Raw genomic sequence first — 18,142 nt, 5'->3', positions numbered from 1 at the left:
TATGTTGTACTGATGGAAGGTGTAATTGGAATCCTACAACAGCATATTTTCTGCCCGTTTGAACCAGTAGTGTGCAACTTCAGGCTGCTTAACGACGCTTACTGTGAAGTGAGGGTCAAATGACAAACGCCGACCATCAAAACAGAAACGAACGCCAAAGCAACTTAAACTAAACCCTCGTTCAAGACAATGTCAATAACATAAGTCAGCAGCGATCGTCTTTTCTTTCTGAAACTCATGATAAAACACGAAGCTCTGACTGCTTGATATTTTGTTCTACGTTTCATTCATATACGATCAGTGAGTGTCATAATTTATGTGTCAGAGCGACTAAAATTACTGTAACTTAATAAGTCTGTAGGAGAGGCGATAACGGATGTGGAGAGGGGGACCTATAAAACTCTTCTTCTTCTCGCAGTGAACATTAAAACTATGCAACTGTGTTGAAAGATAGGTTGTGTCGAAGTGATGTTGGCTCAATGAGGTACAGATACAGGTGGCGCAGATAAACATTGCGAACCACTAGTTGTCTCTTTCCTTCTACCGCTGTTCTTATGCAACTCAATTAGTGACGTCACTAATTGAGTTGCATAAGAACAGCGGTAGAACGAAAGAGACAACTAGTGGTTCGCAATGTTTATCTGCGCCACCTGTATCTGTACCTCATTGATGTTGGCTACGGTAATGTACAGGTGGGATAGAAATGCATTTTTTTAGGCTTTACGCTGCTATTGAGATTTGCAAAGAATGAGCGTGGTAGGAGTTTCCATCGTATTAATGTGTTTGTCACGAAGGTGCACTGACATTACTTTTAGAGTGTTTTCGTTATGTTACACACCAATTACACAGTTCGTATCATTCACAGGGATAGTGTACGTCATTAGCCCTACATTAAACCAAAACACATTACTAGAAATACTTAACAATATGTGTCTGGTGTACCTTTAAGATCATATAACACCCGTAAGTTTAACTGACATATTGTCAAGAAACGTAAAAATAACGAAAAACCATTGTCCACGGAACGAAATATCCCGAATATGCTAATACAATATGTAATACCCATACAATATGTGTCGTATTTTTTACAACGGTACACTAAAATCAAAAAACCAAAAACGAAAAAAGCAAATCGTTCGGAAGCCTAGGATTAGATAACAAAAAATGTACGGATTTAAAATCGATGTAACAAGAAAAAAAATATCGTGCAATTAGACTTTTTTACGGAATTTTAACAACTCGATGAAAAAAAGAAACGATTTCGATCAAAAATCGTGCATGCAGAGAAGAGGAACACACTGAAAATTAAAGACTAAGCCAAACAACTATACCGATACAATTAATCTGACTATCCACAATAATCACAATAGTTATAACTAAAGCCATCCCATAACTGTATGTTTGATGCTTGTTCTATTTGATCTCTGGGATTTCAAATCCCTTTTTATTCAAATTCTTGAACGTTAGTGAAACAGTATGAAAATATATTCAGTGTAAGATAAAACATTGTACACATAACTTGAATGTGTGGCATTTATTTGTAACTCGTAGTTCAAAACGAAAGTCTTCAAATTGACAAACCTGAAATTAGTGTCAAAAATTCAATTGCGGCAGAAGCATTTAGTTCGGAATACAACCATCAAGCATACTTCCATAATGATACATATAATGAAATAGAAATAAAATGTGTTCACCTTCCGTAAAATACCGTGTTTGTTGATTTTTCGTTTCACATTCCTGAGAAATAGGAGTCTCAAGCGGTCCGCTTCAGCTGATTTCGACGCCTTCAACATGGCCACACGTAGCACCTTTTTCCAACACGTCCTCTCTTATAGTTACACCTGGAGATCACCAAAGCAGACGAAATCGCAAATCGATCACGTTCTAATTGATGGGTGGTACTTATATACGTCAGGATTTATCGTGGCGCTAACATCGACTCTGACCACTACCGGATGATGGTCAAACTGCTTCCAAAACTCTCCGTTACAACACTGTACGGTACCGGCGACCACGGTACAACCTAGAGCAACTAAAGCAACCCAATGCTGCCTCGGAAAAGAGTCGACGGACTTAATGGTCCGAAGAGAAGTGCATTGAAATTTCAAATACGAACGCAGCGTGGGCGGTAATGCTGCAGCAAGAAACCCCACAGAACGTTACAAAGAGAAGTGGAAACAACAGACCGGCCTCTTTCGGGAGAAAAAGCACTGCCTGGAAGAAGCGGAATGCGAAGGAATAGAACTGCTGTGCCGTTCCAAAGAAACACGGAAGTTTTACCAGAAACTCAACGCTTCCCGGAACAGCTTCGTGCCGCAAGCCGAAATGTCCAATGATAATGATAGGAGCATGTTGATGGACGGATGTACTTCGATCAGCACCTGAATGGCATGGAGAACGTACCCGAGTAGGAGAAAATAGAAGCTGTGCAATACCAAATTCAGGTATGCAAAATGCAATATCTACAACCTGAATAAAATGCAATAGGACGCAATCAGTGAAGTACTAGATTGAAAGTAGTGAACTGGATTTTTGTATTGTCAATCCAGTTGAAAATCGGAGTTTTTGACTAGCGAAGTTGAATTTTTCTCCAAATCTATGCGCCGGACGTAACTTCGGAAGTAGTGCGCTGTCTAGCGGGCCTGATACTATACAGCGCACCCAGGCCCGGATTAAGCATTGTGGGGGCCCGGGGCCCGAGCGGATGTGGAGGCCCCTTGGAGGGATGACCAAAAATGTTTTTCCCAATTTTCGAACAGTACTTGAGCAATATGAAAAATAAAGCTAATGTTAGCAACCAAAAAAGGTTTTTGTGGGGCCCCTAAAATGTGGGGGCCCGGGGCCCGGGCCCCCCGGCCCCCCCTTAGATCCGGCCCTGAGCGCACCACTTCCGAAGTAAGGTCCGACGCACGGATTTGGAGAAGAATCCAACTTCGCTAGTCGAAAACTCCGATTTTCAACTGGATTGATAATATGGTAAGATGATCAATGGGGCACGTTCGGTGCAGTACTAGATTTGTAGTAATGAGCTGAATTTAAGTATGGTGAGAAGGTCAATTCTCCGTTTCTGCAATGAAATGGTGCATAAAGCGTGGATATTATGATTCCTTGCCTAATTTGATGCTGTTTGAGCAAAACTTTGAGCAACAGTGTTGTTGTTTTCTCCATTTCTTGCAACACAAACAACATAGTTATCCAAAGTTTTGCTCAAGCAGCATCAAATTAGGCAAGGAATCATAATACCCAAGCTTTTTGCACCATTTTATTGCAGAAACGGAGAATGGGGTACGTTCGGTGTAGTACTAGATTTGTAGTGATGAGCTGAATTTTAGAATGGTGAGAAGGTTAATTCTTCGTTTCTGCAATGAAATGGTGCAAAAAGCGTGGGTATTATGATTTCTTGCCTAATTTGATGCTGTTTGAGCAAAACTGTGAATAACTATGTTGTTTGTGTTGCAAAGAATGAAGAAAACAACAACACTGTTGCTCAAAGTTTTGCTCAAACAGCATCAAATTAGACAAGGAATCAAAATACCCACGCTTTTTGCACCATTTCATTGCAGAAAAGGAGAATTGATCTTCTCACCATACTAAAATTCAGCTCATTACTACAAATCTAATACTTCACCGATTTGTCCTATTCTCCATTTCTGCAATGGAATGGTGGAAACAGCGTGGGTATTCTGATTTCTTGGCTAATTTGATGCTGTTTTAGTAGAAGTTTGGGTAACTGTGTTGTTGTATTATTTATTTCAACACAGTTACCCAAACTCTTGCTCAAACAGAATCAAGTTAATCAAAAAATCATAATACCTACGCTGTTTGCACCCTTTCATTGCAGAAATGTAGAATTGATCATCTCACCATACAAAAATTCAGTTCATTACATTCAATCTAGTACTTCACTGATTGCGTCCTATTCAATTATTGAATCAATCAGTCCTCAATAGGAGGCAATCAGTGAAGTACTAGATTGAGAGTAGTGAGCTGGATTTTTGTATGGTGAGATGATCAATTCTCCATGTCTGCAATGAAATGGTGCAAACAGCGTAGGTTATATGATTTATTGGCTAATTTGATGCTATTTGAGCAAAAGTTTGAATAACTGTGTTATTGTATTATTTTTTCCTGCAACTTCAACAACACAGTTACCCAAACTTTTGCTCAAACAGCATCAAATTAGTCAATAAATCATATAACCCACGCTGTTTGCACCATTTCATTGCAGAAAAGGAGAATTGATCATCTCGCCATACAAAAATCCTGCTCACTACTTTCAATCTAGTACTTCACTGATTGCCTCCTATACCAAACCAATAACTCAGTGAGGCATTTTCGGCCAGTGACACAATACTTACACAATACCAATACTGGTTTTGGTAGTATACCTGATTTTAGTATGCGGCAATAGGACAGACCGGTGAAGTACTAGATTTGTAGTAATGAGCTGAATTTTAGTATGGTGAGAAGGTCAATTCTCCATTTCTGTAATGAAATGTTGCAAAAAGCGTGGGTATCATGATTCCTTGTCTAATTTGATGCTGTTTGAGCAAAACTTAGGGCAACAGAGTTGTTGTTTTCTTCATTTCTTGCAACATAAACAACACAGTTATCCAAAGTTTTGCTCAAACAACATCAAATTAGGCAAGGAATCATAATACCCACGCTTTTTGAACCATTTCTTTGCAGAAACGGAGAATTGACCTTCTCACCATACAAAAATTCAGCTCATTACTACAAATCTAGTACTACACCGAACGTGCCCCATTATTCGTTCCAGCTCGGGAGTCCACGGCAACGGAGGGCACGGCTAGGCCACTGCAGCAGAGAACAAAAATGATCCAACTCCAACACTTAGGGAAGTTAAGTATACTATTCACCAACGAAAAACCAACAAAGCAGCAAGTAAAGTAAAGCTGCTATCGCAGATGAATTCATCAAGATGGGTCCAAAAAAGTTGGTCTCCTGGCTGCACCGATTGATAGTCAGTATCGGAGAAAATGAACAGCTATCGGAGGAGTGAAAGAAAGGGATAATCTGTTCCGTTCACAAGTAAGGCGACCATTTGGAATGTGCGAACTTCAGAACGATTACCATTTTGAAGTGCTATCCCAGGTCATCTTCTGTAGTCTGTCACCTAAAACAAATGAATTCGTGGGAAAGTATCAAGCATGCTTCATCGACGGTCGGTCGACAATAGACCAGACTTACGCCGTATGGCAAATCCTTCAAAAATGCCGTGAATATCACGTTCCTGGTGCCGCCATTTGGCTACCAAGATATTGAAACCTTCAACATTCTCCACTGATTGCCCAGCTACCGTAACGCTGGAAAGGTTGACCGTGTTTACATCCAACGATTTAGTCTTGTTGACTTTGATGGTAACACCTGCCGCCGAGGAGCGATCAGCAAGATCATCGAGCTTGCTTTGCTTATCAGAGCGCCGTTGAGTTAGGAGAGTAACGCTAGGGGCAAGACAGAGCTAACTAGAGCAAATCTGTTTTCGAGGTGTTGTTCAGAATTCCTCACAGCTCCTCAGAATTTCTCCCGTTTTTGCCAAAGTGTGATCTGGCACCAATGTCAAACTGCAAAGTGTTGCGTGTGCTGAATGAAAATTGCAGTTTTGAAGATGTCTTTCAACATATTTCGTCGATCATCGATAAAAAGAGTAACTCAGAATCTCTCAAAGGTGCTCTCGTTTGCACAGTGTCTAGCCCCTAGGAGTAATGTCATCAGTCAATTCGAAGTCATTTAGGTGCTCCATGGTAATGGGATGCCACAGCAACCCACGATGGTTCACGATCAATCGCACCTAGCAGGATTTCGTCGATTATGATGAGGAACAGCAGCGGTGTTAGTATATACATCCTTGCCTCACTCCAGCGGCGACTTGGATGGGGTCGGACAAGACACCATTGTGCAGTACTCTGCATGAAAATGTCCTTTGGATGCACTGTGCTTCAATGAGGCCGATGATTTTCTCAGGGACACCCTTGCGCATGAGGGCTTTCCACATGTTTTCGTGATTGAGACGGTGAACACCAGGTATAGAGATGTTTGGAATTCATTGATTTGCTCCAGGATGACGCGGAGCATGACAGACAATATAGTCCACACACGGTCGTCCGGCACGGAATCCTGCTTGCTGCCATCGGAGAGTTGCGTCAATCTTATCCTGTATCCGGTTAAGGATCACTTTGCAGAGGACTTTGAGAACAACACACAGTAACATGATGCCCCACCAATTATCGCATACAGTCAAATCACTCTTTTTGGGTACCTTTGTCCAGTCCAGCCTTGCATCCAGTCGGCCGGAAATGTCGCGGTTTCCCATATGTTGCAGAATAATTGAGGCAGTATAGTTGTGCGGATACTACGGGGTCAGCTTTGAGCATCTCAGCTGATATGCGATCGACCCCTGGGGCCCTGTTCGATTTCATACTACGGATGGCTGTTTTCATCTCCTGCACTGATGGAGCCTCGGTTTGGACAAGGGTAATGCGTTGAACACTTGGGGGATCATGCTGAGGTGTTGATGGCGTGGCCGACACTTGAAAAAGGTTTCCAAAGTGCTCAAATCAACGTTTCAACTGGTCAGCCGGGTCGGTCAATAACTGTCCCGACGTGTCTTTCACGGGCATCGTAGCATTCTTCTTAGTCCCAATAAGACGACGTAAAACATCTTACAGGAGACGAATGTCGCCGGTGTATGCAGCTTTCTCACCTTCGTCGGCTAGGGAGTCCGCCCACGCTCTTTTGTCCCGTCTACATGAGCGATTCACTTCCTTCTCGAGAGCCGAACAGCGCTGACGGGCTACGACTTTGGCTCCTCGTGTTTTCACTCGCTCTATCGCGGCTTTGGCGTTCCTTCGCTTCTCTATCTTCCTCCAGGTATGATCCGTGATCCACATTTCTCTGGGCACGTGGCTGTGTTGTGTCGTACCTACTATTGCTAACTATCTACTTCGCAAGGTTGCTCCGTTGCTCTAGACTAGAGCCATTTTGGTTTTCGACAAACTCGTTGTTAGGTATGTAGATTTCGGAAAACTCGGCCCATTTGCAATAACGTTTGTGGAAGCATTTTTTTTTTAAAGAAACGCTTTTTTTAAATTGTTCCTTCCCACGAAGGAAAGGGTTAACTTTTTTCCAGCGATGTAAAGACTAGGATTTCTTTCCAAATGAGCGCGCCCAATATATTAATGATCATAGTTTATTGCAAAATCTACGTTTAAGTATGTATGTATGTTGCCCAGAACTGATTTCAAGTAATGCAGATATGAAGAAGAATAACTTTTTGGATAATTAACTGAAATACTTTTGTCAGATTATCCCAAAAGCTTCAAATAGGTGAATAATTGTCTTAAACAATAAGAACAGCCTTTACTGCCGTAGGGAAGATGCTTAGCATTATGCTCTGTTTAGTCTAATACTCATTACCATAAAAAGCTTTCCATCTTATCGAGAAATGGCTAAGAAAAATCAGGTGAAAGACAGTAGGTTACCAATGACCTTTTTCACATTTTCATGAAATTTCCTAGCAGGGTTTGAAAATAAATGTAAGGAATATGTGATTAACAATACATATAGTTGAGATTGATTCATATAGTGTTCTGTTATAATGTGGATGTTCACTCTATGAATATACGACGACGGTAAGTAGTTTACTAATGTTAAAAATAGATACTTCCATCCCTTTACGGATATGCAATTCCATCTCGCGTGTAGGTGAATACGATGGTTCGAATCAGCCCATCGCGGACCGATTCCGACTGCGACCCGACGCAGAACGTGAAGCAAACATTGTCACAGTTGACCTTGGCCACGGACTGACTGACCGGGTACCATCCGACCTTGTTGAACACGACCCCGATCTTGTACATCTTGTGCCGCTGGATGAATACTGGACGATCGAAGGCGATCTCCAGCATCGAGTTGTACTGGACCCGCTGGTTGCAATGTGTGTAGGTCAGGCGCGATCCGTGGGCATCCAGAAGGTGGGCGTACAGCAGCTCCGAGTAGCGATCGTTTCCCACGATGGAAGAGCCCTGGACCTGAGTGGGAACTTCGATTCCCGTGATGCATACCGATCGGTCCACGATGAAGGTCAAAGAGCAATCCAGAACGGAAGTATTCAGGCATTCCGTTTGCTGGCGCATGATCCGTCGGCAATAGTATTTCCGATCGTAATTGGAGTCATTGGTGCGCAGCTCATCCAAATAATCTGCTGGATAAAATTCTGGACTTTGTGGGCTGCCCGGGTGTCCTGCTGGAACTGGAGCGGGAGCTGGAGCAGGAACTGTTTGGGACGGCAATGGAGCCGGTTGCGGCGGAGGAACATGCTGAGTGAACAATCCACTCGGACCAGCTCCAGTTCCGGGACGGTGACCCATGGGGGGAACGTTTCCACTCGGTCCGGCCATTGGGCTAGATGGTGTAGAATCGGAAAATGCGTTCCTTGGATTCTTGTTGGTGGTGAAGCCCTCGGGCATCGGATAGCAACTGTTGGACGTTGAGATGTTCATCAGGATGGCAAATGCTTCCGACTGGGTCAGAAGATTAGTTCTTGCTGGTCCTTCGGCAAATTGCTGCGGATTCAGCGACAGGAACCGAATTCGACGTATGGCATCTCGAATTGTGGGCAACTCTTGCTGTCGGTTTGTGTTCACCAGAGGAATTGGAGCTACTTGTTGGTCGTTTCCCAAAGGAACATTGGGGTTTCCTCCAGCGCGTTGGGCATTTGAAGGACCTGCTTCAACGTCCACCGTAGGAGGGGATTGCGGCGAGTCTACCGGATCTTGGTCGTTATTCGACTGACTTTCCGGATTGCGGCTTGCACATAGCCCATGCTTTTCGGCATACTTATTGATCGCCCAGAATAGGTTTAACTCAGAGTCGATGTTCAAAACGTCCTGATCAAGGATCGTAATGATCGTGCTGAGTTCGACATCTTCGAAACTCGAGTCCTGAACTACGTCGATCGTTTTGGTGCACATTATTTGCAAGCACTTTTCCATCAAACGTGGCTCTTCGAACAACTTGGCAAACTCATAGGCTCGGCAGACGTTCTTGGGGCAAAGATCCGACCACAGAAACGTTATGCACTGCTCGACAACGTGAGGAAGCATGTACTTTTTAGCACCATAGCACAACTCGCAAGCTCGGTCTACCGAATTGATGCTGATTTTATCCGTGTAGATATACCTGGAAGATGTAGATGAGGGAATGAAATACATAATAGTTAGTAGGGTAGAAGCTTCAGTTTTGGCCAGTCCGGAGTTTTGGCCATAGTGCGGTATTGAGCCTGTTGCGATCTAAATCGGCGAAAATTTATTTTTTACTAGTAGATCCTAATACAATATGATGATTACAGCTGTGAAAACCACACATTTTGATTAAAAACTGGAAGAAAAAAATATATTTCCTTAAAAAATCTGCTCCCATATATCTATTTTGGCCAGGGTGCTTCTAATTTGGCCAGTCCCATAAGAAATACACGTGATTGGCCAAAATAGAAACCAAACTTAAGAATATGGCCAAAACTGCGGCAGAGCTTCTATTTTGGCCAGTGCCACTTTTAATACAAAAATCAAGTATTGGCATGATTTCTGCATTTTTTCCTTCAAATATAGATTGAAACCTTTCTTTTGACGCATTGGTTGTTTTCATAGGATTATTGGTTATTTTTATAAAAATGGTTTCCCTTAGACTGGCCAAAACTGGTGCCCGCACCCTATTAGTGAGTAAGTGCCGATATTTCTGAACTATATTACTAATTTTACATTCATATCGGACGTTCTAAAATTTGGGAATTGATCTCTGGTGGAATCCTTGAAATAGTCTATCAGAAGGCCATATAATCAGGGGTGTTTCTTCATCATGTTGCATATTTAAATAGTCTAGGGGGAATTCCTGAATCTCTCATACAATCCCCGGAGCAATCCTTGAAAGAATCCTTGAGTAATACCTGAAAGAATCTCAAGAGAAGTCCCTGAGCTAATCCTGAAGCAATCCCTGAAAGAAAATCGAAAGGATTTCTAAAGAAATCATAAAACATAAAACATTCCCTGATGGAGCCTCGGAAAAAATCCTTGCAGGATTTCTGGGATAAAATTCCAAAGGAAACCCGGGTGTCTACTCATAAGACAAAATCAAATTCCCGGTTTTCCAGGTTTATCCAGGGAGGCATTTTGAAAACATGTACCTAATTCAAAAATGATCCCAAAATTTTGTGAAATTTATACTGCCCCCACTCGCATAACAGTCCCATCTTTGCTGGGTTTCCTATTCATATGGGACATTTATGCGAGTGGGGCAGTATATTCTTTTCAAAAACTATACAGAACTAAAATGCGCAAGTTTCCACCATAGAAATCCCACCAAATAGCTGAATTCTTCCAAGTACCTTTTTTGCAAAACTCCTAGGTTTTTTCCAGCATTCTTTCGGGTTAATTACAAGAAATTTATTTGACAACTCTACCGAAAATTTCTTTTAATAAGAAATGACAACCAAACACTCTAAAAATCAGGGAAAAAAACATTTAGGAAGTCCAATCCACAATTCCACAGTCGCCTGACGGTTAAATTGCTAGTACAGTTTCGAAACTGAACTGAAAAGTCTGTGCTGGTGGTGTAGTAATGTTGAGATCTAGATGAAAATTCAATAGAACATTGGAAACCACAAACAATTTCAAAAAAAAAAACTGGGGATACCGATTGAAAATTTTGGCTATTTCGATGAATACTTCCAAAAAGATTGTTTTGGTGTTCTTTCGGGATTTCTGAGAGTTGTTCTTGGGATTCCTAGCAGAGTTTCTCCCATAATTTCTGCAGGAGTTGTACATGGAGTCTCTGCTGGGGTAGCTTCCAGGTTTTTTTTTTCAGAAGGATGTTCCCATGTTTCTCACTGGACTCCTCCCGGAGATCGTTCAACATCTTATCCAAAGTTTCTTCATGAATTTCTCTAAGTGGTATTCCGGGACAGCTTTTCGACAGTTTCTTTCAAAATTTTTGCGAGGTTCTTGCAGAAATTCGCCGGAAGTTTCTCCCAGGATTTCTTAGAGGTTTTTAGGGTTTCTCCTAAAATTTCCTGCCAAGATTACACACAGATTTTTCCCGAGATGTCTCAGCTATTCTCTGGATTTCTTTTAAACTACCTCTCAAGTTTTTCGGATAGATATTTGAGGGGTTTCTCACAAGATGTCACGTGGATTCCTTCCAATATTCTACGGGAATTTCTTACAAAGAATTTTGTAAGTTATCACAGGAAATATTCCGAGAAAAACTTCTGAGAAATCCGTGAAAAAAAATCTTTAAAAAATATTCCAGAAATAAAAAGCATGGTTCTGATAAAATCGGCAAAAAAATTTCATCGGAATCACTGCAAGAAATGCGATGAACAACTTTGAGGAATAGCCTGGGAAAAGCTCGGAAAAAAAAAATCACGAGAAGAACTCAGGGTGTCGACTCAATTTTGAAAATCAAATTCCCTGACTTTCCAGTCTGTGATGTCGTCCGATCTACTCAAGTCCGTCGACTAGACTGACGAGTGGTGCCGACTGTTTATGGTTAGGCCATTCGTTCGCTAGTGAATCCACGCACACAAGTGCAACACTAATATCTTATCGTGGCATTCATAGATGAGATCACCACACAGTCTATTTCACTGAAAATTCAAGGTCATGCGAAACAATCATATCTGCTCATGAGATATAATAACTTTCTCTGAATTTTCCTGTTTTTTTCTAGAAGTGAAAAAATAGAGAAAAAACAATGAAAATTTACCAGATCTTTTCCAAGAAATTTAAGGTAAATTGACAGTTTTTCTTCAGAACTCTTCTTCCTGATACGCTGTGCTGGAAGTAACTTTTGATATGTCCACCAATAACTCCTTAATTTAGATAAAATCTATTCAGAAGACCAACTAAAAACTCTTTTAAAAATAACGCTAAAATCACAACTAGAATGTTCAATAGACATTATCCCTAGAACATCATAAGAATGATATCTTGACTTTGTTTCATTAGTTAGAGCTACTCCAGATGTTCAGATATTGTAACTGCAATTTTGTCACATATTTTAACCTTTCAGCACGCGCGCCATCAAGCAACCAAAACTGTATACGACGAGCGAGATTTTTTGGTAGTGTTGTACCTTTCACAACTCCATTAGCTCCATCAAACTTTTGAAAATTCGTACACATTTTCTTGCTATACTCTACCTGATACTTCTACATTCCCGAGCAGAGGTCAAGTACTGACGATCAAAATGTGATATTGTTTTGTTTGAGATAAGAGGTAAAAGTGCTGAATATAATAGCAAAAATTTGTTCTTTAACCATCTAACCAATAGCAAAATTTGATATTTGAAGATCAATCAAATAGCTCACTGCTATTGGTTAGATCTTACCAAGAGTTAAATGTGCTATGATGATGATGTTCGAGGAGTAAAATTGAGATATTATTTTCAGTACTTTTACCTACCTCTTATCTCAAACAAACAAATATCACTTTTTGATCTCCGTTAAAAATATGCTATTATTGAGCTATTTTACTCTGCTAGGGTTGATTGAATTTCTGTTGTATCCTAAAATAGGATTACAGGATGTCAAGCAGATTATGTTTCGAAATTCTTCCAAAAACTAGGAACTGCAACATGAATTCCGTATGAAGGACTTTTAGGAGATTGATAGACCTGTCTTAGTGACATACATTATCATCTTGATGTAGCTGAAGCTTTTCAAATGTTTTTAAGGAATGGATTTTCAACATTTTCAGAAATCTGTCTAGAATTTTCTAGTCAACCAGTATAAAAGAGAAGATCTTATCTGTTTTATTGTGCGTTTATCTTAAACAATTTGCAATTCTGTTGGTACATCTTTGATAATCTCGTCACTAGCTTCCTTCTATATTCTCATCGGAATTTTCGATGGCTTCTCTATTGTAGACTTATCTTTAGATTCTTGAAGAGTTTTCTTGCAAAACGCAAAGATTTTGCTTTTTTTTTAGATAACCCACATGTTATCACCAAACAATTAAACTTGGGTATAATACTATCTGGTACGCATAATTGAAGATATTCCCTGATTATTAGGAATTCAACAAAGATTTCTCCAGTAATTAAATAAAATCATCAGTGGTCTGTACAACAAAATTTCCTGGCATCTCAAGACTGAATTTACCAATAAATTCATTAGAACTCATCAGGTATCTCAAAACGTTATCACCAAAGAATGGACCTTTTAATTTTCAGCTTATTTGCTCGAAAATAAACATGTAAAGGTGACATGAAATAAGGCTTAAGGACAGACTTGTTAGAATCCCAAAATGGCCGCCACAATGGCTGACTTAGGCACCTACTCACGATTTCGAGGGCACAAATCTCTTCGTAAACAAAACCAGTGAACCTGACCTTTTTATTCTAAGCTAATTACAAGTGAGCAAGAACAGAATAATGAAATACATTGTTGTTTGAAGCTTGCTTCTTGAGATTTGTGCGTTTGAAGTTTCGATGCAATGTTGAAGCGGGATTTCAAGACGTTTGTCCTTAATAATGAAATTCAGAACAACATTACGTTTAACTGAAAAATTTTAAGATCATACATTGATTTGATCGTAAGTCTGAATCATGGATTCGACAGTTTAAAGAAACAATTCAACTTTTTTTTCAAACTTCATATTTGTAGGGATTTGTATAACTCATATATATTGTTTTATGATTATCGTGCTAATTTTTCCCTGACCATCAACAAAATTCCCTGACTTTCCCTGACTTTCCAGGTCCAAAGATAAATTGCCTGACATGCCCTGACTTTCCAGGTTTTTCCAGGTAGTCGACACCCTGAGAACTCTATGAGAAATAGGTTCTATAGAAGCTGTATACAGAAATCCCCTAAGGCACTAAAAACTTAGAAGAAAGCTCAGGATAAATTCAGAAAAAAACTCTGAGAGATATCCCAACACCGAAAGGAATCTTCTGATAGAAGTACCGGGAGAAACCCGAGAAAAGTACCGGGAGAAACCCCGGAGAAATCTCAGGTGCAACTAAAAAAACATGCTGCAAGAATCTTTAGGAAATTTTCAAGCTGAAACAATTTCCTGTAGAAATGAAAAGCAAAACTCTGAAGAAAACTCACGGGAATTTCTAAATAAATCCAGGCAGGAGTTGTGGAAAATTCCTTAAGAAATCCTTGCAGGAGCCGTCGTAGAAATCCCATAAATAACTTCTGCAGCTACTCTGGAAGAAATCCCGGGAAGATCTACTGGAGAAGCCTCATAAACAACACTGGAAGGAATCGCGAAAAATCTTTAAGAGGAGTTCCGAGAGAAAGTTTAAAAGAAAATCTGTGAAACTACCAGCGATATATCTTAAGACACTCTTGTTTAGATCTCGAAATCAATCATGGAAGAAAGCCCGCGAAAATTTCTTTGGGCAAAACGCAGGAGGAACTTCGGGAAAATCCCACGAGGGACTCTGGGACCAATACCAAAAAACAACTAGAAGAAATTCTGAAAAAAAAAATCCTCGTGAACAGTGGCGTCTCGTAACCTCACTTTTTCTGTTCAACGACCCTAAAAATTGCATTTGCGGGGAATTCAGGATCAGAATCAAATTGAAAATGGTCGGAAACAGCTGTTCTCGTCATTGTCTGCAAACTACGAGCCAATTTATTGAGAAAAATCAAGAATTTACATTCGTTGAACAGGTAGATTTGAGGTTAAGGAATCGCCTTTGCTCGTGAAAACTCGATTACTAATTCAGGAATCTCAGAATATTCTTAAGGAAAATAAATGTTCGAACCTTGAACATCATGGAAAATGAATCCTGTGACAAACTCTTGAGGCATTCCAAGAAATATTTCTAAAGTAGTTCCAGTAATAAACCCTGACTGGAAAAAGTCATTGTAACGGTATTTCTCGACTGATTTCAACTACCAGATTGATACCAACAATGTAGTAAACTCTGTGGACTCTACTTCTGAGTAGATCTACGAGTAGTAAAGTTCACTACTTGGTATAGACATGATTTTTTATCGGTGTAAAATTTCCCTGAATATTCAAAATATTCCGAGTATTCCAGGTGTTTCCCTGATAAACAAAATTCTCTGAATATTTCCGGCTTTCTAGTTTTTTTTTCGGGTAGTAAACATATTTCTGAGGAATTCCTGAGAGAATGTTGGAGAAATCCGCGAAGGGGAATCCTTGCAAGAATCTCTTAAAGAATTGTAAGATAAATCTCCAAAGGAAGCCTGAAGCAATCCCGGGAGGACTCAATGAAGGGAGCCCGGGAAAAATCCCTGAAGGAACCCCGGTAGAAACCCCATTAAGAATTCGGAAGAAAACCCGGCAGAAACTTCTGAAGGAATCCCCAAACGAATCTTGGATTAATGCAAGAAAGAATCTCAAAAGTAGTCTTCTTGATTATCCTGGAACAATCCCTCAATGATTTCGGGATAGATCTCTAAAAATCTTAAAGGAATCCCAGAAGAAACCGTTAAATGAATTAAAGAAAGAATTTCGGGAGCAATCCCAAGGGGAATTAATGTAGGAATCCCAAGAGGGATCTTTGAAGGAATCCAGTGAGTAATTACGGGAAGAATCCCGGGAGAAATCACAAAGGAATACTGGGATAAAAGTCTAGAGAAAATTTTGAAAGAATCCCTGAAGGGATCCAGGTGAAATCTCTAACTGAATCCCACGACTGGGATTTTCCCAGGCAATCAGCATCTCCCTGACCATACACATACACAAAATGTCCGGAAATATACTCACTCCAACAACGATTTGAACGCCGACGGATCGATGTCCAGTATCGGGATCGGATCGTTCTTCTCCGCCAGCCCTCCGTAGAACATGGCTTCGAACACGGGCGAAGCCATTGCCAGAATCAGCTTGTGGCCGGCCAGCATCTGGTGGTTCGGTTCCTGTCCGACCAGGAAATGGCAATCGGCCCACTTGCCCGTTTCCAGCAGGTACTGGCCGCGGGATTTGATGTCGTGACGCGATATTTGCCAATCAATTATGGGATCCATTTTATCTCGCTTTGTTTACCTCCCCCGCGTTACCACTACTGCTGGCTGCGATCGATGGAGATGCTCGGGATTCGTCCTGCCGTCGGAGAAATCGATGGATTTATTTAAAATTTGTATTTTTACACTTTAGCCGAAGCTAGTTAAACAAACTAACAAGAAATATTGAATAAATACCTTCGCAAAGCGATGAAATTAGAGAAAACTCAGGCTACCCGAAACAGATCGAACTTTTTTTTTTTCGCGAAACCAAAATATTTTTGACATTGGGTGGGGATTGCTCTGCTGGAGGTTACACCCACCCATCAGCAGAAATACGCCTACCCACTTCCACGCTAAGCCCAAAGCACACTTAAATTGAGTTCGCCATCTGCGTCGTTTTTCTCCTGGGGCGCGCTATACTAAATACCTTAATTTGAGTTCTTCTTTCGAAATCTCACCTAACCTCTAACTCTAGTTGTAAATTTATTCTAATACTAAAAATCAACCCAAGCTGAATAAAAACAGAAAAATTTACAAATTAAATTCATTTTGTTATTTTGCTCACTTTTTGCACTGTTCACATTTACTGTGCATTGTTTACCATCACGCATCCTGCGTCGTGATCGTGATGCGTGCTCTTCCGCGTGACGTAACGATATCGATCGGTGTGATGTGGACCATGTGGAACAAATTATTGATCAAAACAATCCCTTCAAAGTTTGTGCATGAAATTCGCAAGTTTTCTGTGTCGAAAATGGCCAAAAGTCGCTTTGAATATGTGAAAAGTTTCGAACAATCTGATACGCTGCTGAAAAACTGTTGGATTGTGGTGCGCGTGGACGGAAAAGGCTTTCACAAGTTTTGCGACGTACATGGATTCGATAAGCCGAATGACAGGCGGGGGCTGAACCTCATGAGCCTCGCTGCGGTGAACGTCATGCTGGAGTTCAACGAGATCGTTGTGGGGTATGGACAAAGCGACGAGTACTCGTTCGTCTTCAAGCGGGACAGTACCGTCTACGAGAGGCGCCGGGACAAACTGGTCAGTTACGTGGCCAGTTTGTTCACTGCGGCGTACATTTTCAACTGGCAATACATATTCAAAGACTCACTACCATTGAAATATCCGCCGGCGTTCGATGCCCGAGCCGTGCTATATCCCACCGATGAAAATTTACGGGATTATTTGAGTTGGCGCCAGGCGGACGTCCATATAAACAATCTGTACAACACCACTTTTTGGAATCTCGTTGCGTCTGGGTTGACCAATGCAGAGGTAAGTCAAAGAGCTCAATTTGCCACGTATATTGGCACAATCTGTATTTTAATGTCTAAATGTACAGATAGTAACCTTGAGAGCCACCGTATCGCCCGATATTGTTCCGTTGTCATAGGTTTAGAGTTTTTGGGAACGTTCCTAAATCACAGCAAAGTGTGACGACCCACATGAAAATTTTCAGGGATCTCATACAGGATAGTTTCCTTGACCCGATAAATGTACAAGATGGTTTACGTATGATTAATAAATTCAATTACAATTTCAATCAGGTATATCCCAAGAGGACTGAAAATGGTCAATTTTGCGTGGCGTAATTTATGGACGTTTCCTTTACATGCAACGACAATAGAGATTGCCCATGTTTAAACACTTTTTCGAACAATCTTCTCTAATTTTAGGCAGAAACACGTTTAAGGAAAACGTTGTCCAGCGATAAGAACGAAATACTGTTCAGCGAGTTCAACATCAACTACAATAACGAACCGGCCATGTACCGGAAAGGTACCGTGCTTCTCAGGAAGAAGGTAACCGTGGCCGATAACAAGTCGCTGTCGTTGATAGTTCCCATATTCGACGACATGATCGGTGACAAGTTTTGGCAAACCCATCCAGAGTTGCTGGACGGCAAGGCAAAATCGAACGATCCGTTCGACATCGGTGCTGACATCGAGCACGTGTTAGTTCAGTATCAAATCGAAAAGCATAACAAGCGGAAAGAAGGCATGAAGCGAAAACACGAAACAAGCTGAGAAGGTAAGTGCGTATTTCATTATTTGTGACTTTGTGTTCACTGTGTCACTGCACAGATTAAAGGTGTTTTTTTTAACATTTCAAAACAAATTATCTACCTAGTTTTG

General features: G+C 40.8%; 2 protein-coding genes across 2 annotated transcripts; one reads left to right on the top strand and one right to left on the bottom strand.

The window, feature by feature from the left end:
* Positions 1 to 7,194: 7,194 nt before the first annotated feature.
* On the bottom strand, positions 7,195 to 16,355 carry LOC109431469 (uncharacterized). Its single transcript, XM_019707680.3, has 3 exons — positions 16,202 to 16,355; positions 15,768 to 16,103; positions 7,195 to 9,201 (listed from the first exon to the last, which is right to left on the bottom strand). Exons 2-3 carry the CDS (start codon positions 16,025 to 16,027, stop codon positions 7,695 to 7,697), a joined length of 1,767 nt encoding a protein of 588 aa, XP_019563225.3. The 5' UTR covers positions 16,028 to 16,103; positions 16,202 to 16,355; the 3' UTR covers positions 7,195 to 7,694.
* A 256-nt stretch (positions 16,356 to 16,611) lies between these two features.
* Positions 16,612 to 18,128, top strand: LOC109431470 (probable tRNA(His) guanylyltransferase). Its single transcript, XM_019707681.3, has 2 exons — positions 16,612 to 17,282; positions 17,684 to 18,128. Exons 1-2 carry the CDS (start codon positions 16,635 to 16,637, stop codon positions 18,032 to 18,034), a joined length of 999 nt encoding a protein of 332 aa, XP_019563226.3. The 5' UTR covers positions 16,612 to 16,634; the 3' UTR covers positions 18,035 to 18,128.
* The last annotated feature ends 14 nt before the right edge of the window (positions 18,129 to 18,142 follow it).

The sequence above is a fragment of the Aedes albopictus genome, chromosome 1, assembly GCF_035046485.1.
Source record: "Aedes albopictus strain Foshan chromosome 1, AalbF5, whole genome shotgun sequence".
NCBI classification, from domain to species: domain Eukaryota; kingdom Metazoa; phylum Arthropoda; class Insecta; order Diptera; family Culicidae; genus Aedes; species Aedes albopictus.
Note: the sequence above shows the minus strand (reverse complement) of the source record. Positions and strands in the feature narration are given on the sequence as shown.